The following is a 7,911-nucleotide window of genomic DNA, read 5'->3' as shown; positions in this document are numbered from 1 at the left end:
ACAAATACTGTAGTTTTTTGGTGATGTACATCATTTGGGTGTCCTATTATAGGTCATACTATCTTAGAGATGCTAAAGTGCCTCCTTGACTCATTCCTTTCTCACGAGATATGACCTATTACGTGATGCCTGGTCAATAATTTGCACATAGTAGCTACAATGTCATACAGCTGAATGATCTATCCCAAGATGCAATTATAGTTTGTTGCAACTCGTACTAGCATGTCACCCTAAGTAGTGGTGACAACCTACTTTCAGATCACTTCAAAAATTCAATCAAAATCAAGTAAGAAAACGGATGCGCTAACATGCAACGGCTTTCGGAGAGAGCTCAATTAGATCAGGCGTACGCCTGAAAAAGATCTCCCTCCCAAGCCGCCTCCTCCCGGGCAACTCCGGAGGCCCCCCTCCTACCAATCCTAAGCCCCCTCCCTCGCATCGCCCCTGGCCGTCGTTGCCGCCACCAGCGGTGACGGCGGCGCCTATCCGTCTGAAACAGCGGTGGGCAGAAGAGGAGTCTCTCGGCCGCGACTCATGGGGGTTGGTGGGCGGCGCGGCTGATCTTGGTTGGGGCATGAGCGCCTCCAACGGAGCGGCGACGAGGAGGGGATGTTGCGCCGCAGGCATCCGCACGCACGGTGGTGCCCTATGCTGCCTTGATCCGATCTAGGTCTTGGCCAAGATCTCGACCGGGTGGACCTAAGCAGGTGTGGCCCTGGTGTTGGTCCTTGCCACTGCCCTCTCCATGTCTTTCGATCTGGTTGGCAGTTGACTGGCGGCAAGGGGTCTGCTAGTCTTGTGAATAATGGTGGTGGTCCTTGGATTCCTCTTGCGCCAAGTGAAGATCTGTCAGAAGCTTCTTCACACCAGGATGGCTGGATTGTCGTGTTCCGGAAGGCCCTGTCGGAAAAATTCATTGTGCGATCAATGCCTGAAGACTGCTGAATTGGGTGGTTTCGGTCGTGCGCACCCATGTTTTTATCTAACCGTTTGGTTTCAGAGGGAGCGTTTCGAAGCTTTGTTGGCGGTTAATATCATGAAGCTCATTTTCTTTCCATGGTGCTAGCGGAGAAGGTCACGAAAGCCGAGACCGGTGGAATAGTAATGGTGGTCGGGTCTTGGTGGTGAGGTGGAATTGGCTTGGTGCTTCGTGATTTGAAACAACGACTTGTATGTGGGGCGGAGAAGTTCAGAGTTTTATCTTTCAGGATAAAAATCCAAGGTATGGCCTTAATTTACTGTGTCTGGCAATGTTCTTGTTGAAGACATTGTTTGAGAGTGAGGACTTTCTTCAGGGTGAAAATCTAAGATCTATGATCATGCGACGACCGCGTTTGTGCAATGTTTTCTTCTTGGAGGCGTCACTTATGGAGAAGTTGATCTTCTGGTCTTGTCTTGGTGGTGTCAGTGTTGCTGTTTCAAGAAATGGATCTCTGTAGCGGGATTTTTTTTTGTAATTTTTTTTTATTGGCCTTTATGCCATTAGGGCATGACGTTGTTGCAGAGCCTGGGTGTAATTGATATCTCCGCGATATTAATATATGGTCTTTATCGAAAAAATGCAACGGCTTTCGCGCTAATTGCTTGTTGCTCTTCTTACTTAGAAAAGTGAGGATTTCCTATCCGATTTAAGGGATGGAAGAGAGCTGGCCTTTTCCCGTATCAGACTAACCTGACAAAAAAATCATCTAATTTGGACTAATTAAGAGTTCAACTGAAATTGATCTATGGACGCCGGCTTCATCGGCAAATGCAATTCAATCGACCTTCCTCTAACGAGAAGACACATCTTCCAACCATCATTCATCAGCGGGCCAGTGTGACTGCCTCATGCGGCCTAGTTTGGACACGGGTCAAAAATAAGCCTAGCGGTGATAGGGAAAATGGTTCCCTGAAATATTCATGTACGGAGTACCTTAAATGTTCACGGCTTTCGAAAATAATTTTTTGTTCGCTTCCTCAAAACAAATATTTACCACAAAATTTGATTGAAAGATTGTTGTTATATCGCATGAATATGTTGATGAATTTTCTACAAAGAAGGTAAAAAAGGAAGATAATCAAACATTCTTGTATTAAATGTTCATGAATTTCAAATGGTTCGTGGCTTTCAAATAAAAATTTCACGTATCATAGGAAATCATTCATGTTTTTATCATGAAAGAATAAAAAAACATGGGAAAGTGAACAGATAAACAAGCAATTAAAAAAATACAAACTCAGACGGTTTCTCCTCAGCTGCCTCGTGCCGCGCTAGCTAGCACCTCAACCAACGCTACATTTTTTTTTTCCTTTGGTATTCATCTCTCGTTGATCAAATAGATAGATTCTTGCGGGATGTGATTGAGGTGGGAATTTGAAGAACAAACTAAATTAGACAGATCAATATATCTCATTCAAATTCTCGTGTAATTTCTGAATTCTGGTGTCCCCTGTGCCGAATTTGCTACACATTTCATTGAACCAACACCACATTTATTTTATGCTCTGTGTAATCTTGGATTCTTGTGACTTCTCTGGAGGGTCTATGACGACTTGACGAGGGAGAGAAAGGGAAATGGGGCGGAAAATTGCATGGCCACGGTCACCAGACGGTGAGGAAAGCCAGTCTCGTCTATGACCTTTCTTTCCGGGCTGCTATTCTCTAGTGGTTCTCTCCGTTCCCGAACACACCCCCAACAGCTTGCCATAGCCTCGTCCCCAAGCTCGCGCCGAAGCCTCGTCCTCGAGGAACGAGTTAGCAGTTGCAGCTCCATCCGCACGTCCCCGTCTTCATCCTCTTCTGGTACAGTTCCCATCTTTTTGGCGACATCAGAAAATTCAATTTGTTGAAGTTCTTGCAATGATTAGTATTTGAAAGTCTTGGTGCCGTGGATGTTCTACCTTTCATCAATTAACTATTAAGTTCATCTCGCCATAAGTCTGTTTACTGAAATTTCTGCTTCTTATGCTGCAATTGCAGGCCTGTGTGGCCATGCCTAAACAATAGTACTATCCCAACTCTGATTATTTCCTGATATTTTGCCCACATCCCACAGAGAAATGTCGACCGTTGCAAACTATTCATGAAGATATCTTGAATCATGTAGTTGTGAAGGAATCTTCAGACTTTTGATCCTGGTACACCAACCACCGCAATGGCATTCCCGATTCTACTAGCTACCCTCACACTGTTGGCTCTTGTTTCACTTGCCGTGGCGTCGGGTGACAACTCTACTGCCTCTGGATATATACTCCTAAACTGTGGGGCATCACAGCAAAACATTGATGATAGTGATCGTACTTGGAACGGGGACGCCGTCTCCAAGTTCGCACCGTCAGTGGAAGGAGTCACAGCCACTGCTTCATACCAAGATCCTTCACTCCCCTCCATGGTCCCTTGGATGACTGCTCGCATCTTCACTTCAACTTACACCTATTCCTTCCCTGTCAGCTCAGGCCGCATGTTTGTACGCCTCTACTTCTATCTGACTCCTTATGGAAACTATGCTGTCTCCAATGCCTACTTCAGTGTCGCGACAACAACTCTTGTCTTAAATGAGTTCAATGCTTCCCAAACAGCTCAGGTCATGAATTCTACAGACCTTGTCCTTGAATTCTCGGTGAATGTTTCTACAGGTAGCCTAGACCTCATCTTTACCCCATCAGCACATTGGAATGGTTCTTATGCATTTGTGAATGGCATTGAGATTGTGCCTACGCCTGACATATTCACTGCAGCTGACACAACATTTGTCACTGGTGATGATGACAATCAACTCTTCCCATTGAGCCCTGATGAAGCCTTCCAGACTATGTACAGGCTCAACGTCGGGGGCCAAGACATATCCCGGAAAGATGATTCGGGTTTTTACCGCTCATGGAACAATGACTCTTCATACATATTTGGTCGCTCCGGGGTGGCCTTCTCCAAAGATCGTAATTTGACTATCGAGTATACACTGGAAGTGCCAAATTACACCGCGCCAGTTGGTGTCTATGATACAGCTCGGTCGATGGGACCGAATCAACAGATCAACCCGGACTATAACCTTAACTACAACCTGAACTACAACCTTACATGGATTTTGCCTGTTGATGCAGGGTTCTCTTACCTCCTCAGGTTTCATTTCTGTGAAATCCAGTATCCTTTTACCAGGATAAATCAGAGGTCATTCTTCATTTACATCAACAACCAGACAGCGCAGCAGCAAATGGATGTCAACATCTTTAGTGGAGGAATCGGCAGAACGGCATACAAAGACTATGTTATCATCCTTGCTGGTTCCGGTCAGGTGGACCTGTGGGTTGCACTTCACCCTGATCTTTCAAGTAGACCAGAGTATTTTGATGCAATACTGAATGGTCTTGAGGTATTTAAGCAAGCGAGTATCGATCGAACCAATCTTGCTTGGCTCAGTCGTCCATTTCCGCAAGAGCCTGATGCCAATCTCAGCAGGGTGTCTGGTGGAGGGAAATCAAACGGTGTTGTCATAGGTGGAACTGTTGGTGGTTTCGCATTGCTGTTGATGGCATGTTTTGGCATTTGCATCATCTGCAGACGAAACAAGAAGATAACAAAGAATTATGGTAACCACACACTAACTGCCAATCCCAGCCCCGCTGGCAAGCCTTCCTACTTGACACTGCCTTCCAATCATTGCCGGCACTTCTCATTTGCTGAAGTTCAGGCTGCCACCAACAATTTTGATCAATCCTTGCTACTTGGCAAAGGTGGGTTTGGGAATGTGTATCTCGGAAAGATAGATAGTGGGACCAAGGTGGCAATCAAGCGTTGCAACCCAATGTCTAATCAGGGTGTTCATGAATTCCAGACAGAGATTGAGATGTTGTCCAAGTTCCGCCATCGCCACCTTGTGTCTCTGATTGGTTACTGTGAGGATAAGAGCGAGATGATTCTAGTGTATGACTACATGGTGCATGGGACTCTGCGGGAGCACCTGTACAACAACAGACGCCCGCCACTGCTGTGGCAGGAGCGCCTTCAGATTTGCATTGGTGCAGCCCGTGGACTTCATTACCTTCACACTGGTGCAGAGCAAGGAATCATCCACCGTGACGTTAAGACCACCAATATCCTATTGGACGGTCAGTTAGTGGCAAAGGTTTCTGACTTCGGTCTATCTAAGGCTAGTCCAGATGTTGACAATACCCACATGAGCACGGCTGTGAAAGGCACCTTTGGATATCTTGATCCAGAGTACTTCCGGCTGCAGCGTCTCACCAAAAAATCAGACGTGTACTCCTTCGGGGTCGTGTTGTTTGAGATCCTGTGTGCACGCCCTGTGATAAACACACTGCTCCCGGAGGAGCAAGTGAGCTTGCGTGAATGGGCGCTGTCTTGCCAAAAGAAAGGTGTACTCAGGGAAATTATTGACCCTCGTGTCAAGGAGGAAATTACCCCGGAGTGCTTCAAGAAATTTGCAGAGATAGCGGAGCAATGTGTTGCTGATCGTAGCATAGATAGGCCATCAATGGGTGATGTGCTTTGGAACCTTGAGGTCGCACTCCAGTTGCAGGATAGTGCAAGGTACAATACCAGCTGTGCTGCGGGGGCATCATCTCGTCAGATAATCGAGGTGCATTCAAACAAACCATCAACCCACTCAACAATCAGCGCTGCAGCACAAGAAGATATATTTTCAGCTATCATACATCCGGAAGGCCGATAAAAGCAAACTGCAGGTCAGGATTTTATTTCATTTTGGCGGTTCACCTTTACCTAACTGATATTCTATAATAATAAATTGCAATTATACAACACTTATTGTTGGTTACTTCACTTATCTGAATGTAGTATATCTGTGGGGCTATCAAGGATAAGGAGAGACCTACTTTAGACATATCAGCTGCATTTCAAGCATTCTCTCCCTTTTCCACCTCAATCAAAAACTCGCCAACAACGGAATCATTTCAATTGGTGTTACGAGGGTGTGCAGAGGAGATCCAGAGTCACCCCTACTGATTCTTAGCATCTTGCTCAGCTTGTTTATAGAAAAAAAACGCACCAGAAAGGCATCGAAATGCTAATGCCCATTCAACAGTCATCTAGTAAAAAACATATTGTTATTATTATAACATAATTCACCTGCATAGTTCCATTACCGGACTGCAAACTGTATAATGGAAATATTACCTTCCTAAGACAGGAGGGCCTTAACCTATACCCTAGAGCTTAGAAAAATACTTTGTAGGAGCAAATGCCTTTTTGAATATCGATGAAGTAGCCACTTGTCTGGTTTCAGTTAGCATGTGTAACTCTAATGTAACAGTAAAAATGAGTTCCTATGATGCCATAGTATGTCTAAAACGATACCTGTGCTGGTTCAGTAATAAGTTGATACAAGCCTGTGTGTATATATGCACTGGCAGATGGATGAAATGTATCGATCATAGCATGGGCAAAGATAATGAAGTGTTGATGAATCCAGTATCGATGCAACTAGTAGTAATTAGATTTCAAGCAAAATTTATGTTGCGGCGCTTCAGGTTATCCTCTTGTACAACAGCAGCAATCAAATATTTGTATTGTCGTGCAACCACGCTTCAGAAACAGTTAAGATTGGTGATCAATGTATACATCCCACTTTGCCATAAACAGTAGTCCGCACACTGGACAAGCGTTGCATCAGTGAAAGCTTACCGTTGCTTTGCCAGTGCCGTTGGTAGATCAACTGCCTCTCTGCAACGCCGTGCTCCATGGTCTCGACACAGCTGGCCATCAACCATGTCATGAGCGGTTGTTCCAATCACCGTTGGCCACCCATTTCCTGAAGAAGGCATGATTTGACAATCGGCATGGCTAGTCCATTCATTCAAGGTCACCTCCAGGTTCTTCAACTTCTCCGGGCTGCACATCTACATGGCGGCAGCCCGCCATGCGTCCTGCTCTAGTTGAAATAAACTGAGGTGGGGTCCATGCAGTAGCTTCTCCTGCCTGCTTTTGCATGCAAGTCTTGAGGTTCCACTTATGGAGTATGGCATTTGGAGAAGTGTCTTCTTGTTCACAACTGAAAGATTGGTTTCAGTTAGCCAGGTATTGCTTTAACATATCAGTAACCAGCCAAGGTAACCTCATCTGAAGCAAGACCTAGGGATTTCATACGGTTGTAAAGATCCAATGCTTCACGGCATCTGCCACCTTGAACATAGCAAGAGATCATGGCATTCCAAGAGACTATGTTCCTCTCTGGCATCTTCTCAATCCATTCCCTCGCAGCATCAACCGAACCATGATTTGACAGAACGCATAGCATGGGAGTCCAAGAAATGACATTCTTCATGGGTATAATGTCGAAGAATCTGTGAGCCATCCAGAAATGTCCACACTTACCATACTTGTCAACCAGTGTGTTGCCAAGAATAATGTCAACCAGGGATCCACTAGCCAATATATGACAGTGCACGCGCCAACCAATTTCAAGATTCCCCTCGCTCGCACAAACGAGAAACAGGCTGACGAACTTGAACTCATCAGCCAACAGGATGTTGAAGCATCTGCACGTCTCTCTGCTCTCTGGTCTACCCAGCCTGTGTGTACCCTCCAATCATGTGTTCCACAACACGACAGTCCTGTCCTCCATCTCACGAAAGAACCACCGAGCGTCCCGCAGCGACCTCGCCAATGCCTAGGGAGTGCAGGAGCGCATTAGCCACGAACATCTTCCACACAAACCCCAGCTTGACAACCACTCAAGGGGCAGCCAGCGCGTCCCCTCGCGCACTCCTCGAGGATGAATAGCAGCGTGAAGAGAAAGTGCGCTTCATGGAGGCAACTGCTGTTTGAGTACGCCCTGATGGCCTGATAAGGCTGTTGTAGGCCTGTCTGTCAGGCTCCGGAATTCTGTCGAACAGGCAGCGGGCGCGGCAGACTCCACCTTGTCCGGCACCACCAGAGAGCGCGCGGTAGGA

At 46.1% G+C, this 7,911-nt stretch overlaps 1 protein-coding gene across 1 annotated transcript; it reads left to right on the top strand.

Annotated features, from left to right (window-relative positions):
• Positions 1-3,054: 3,054 nt before the first annotated feature.
• On the top strand, positions 3,055-5,983 carry LOC124655370 (receptor-like protein kinase FERONIA). Its single transcript, XM_047194277.1, has 2 exons — positions 3,055-5,685; positions 5,798-5,983. Exon 1 carries the CDS (start codon positions 3,138-3,140, stop codon positions 5,670-5,672), a length of 2,535 nt encoding a protein of 844 aa, XP_047050233.1. The 5' UTR covers positions 3,055-3,137; the 3' UTR covers positions 5,673-5,685; positions 5,798-5,983.
• Positions 5,984-7,911: the final 1,928 nt, after the last annotated feature.

This window comes from Lolium rigidum, chromosome 5 (genome assembly GCF_022539505.1).
Source record: "Lolium rigidum isolate FL_2022 chromosome 5, APGP_CSIRO_Lrig_0.1, whole genome shotgun sequence".
Classification (NCBI taxonomy): domain Eukaryota; kingdom Viridiplantae; phylum Streptophyta; class Magnoliopsida; order Poales; family Poaceae; genus Lolium; species Lolium rigidum.
The sequence above is the reverse complement of the archived record's forward strand: the minus strand, read 5'-3'. Positions and strand labels throughout refer to the sequence as shown.

Excerpts from the sequence above, each read along its gene's own strand:
- LOC124655370 (XM_047194277.1), top strand. The coding sequence starts at position 3,138 with ATGGCATTCCCGATTCTACTAGCTACCCTCACACTGTTGGCTCTTGTT.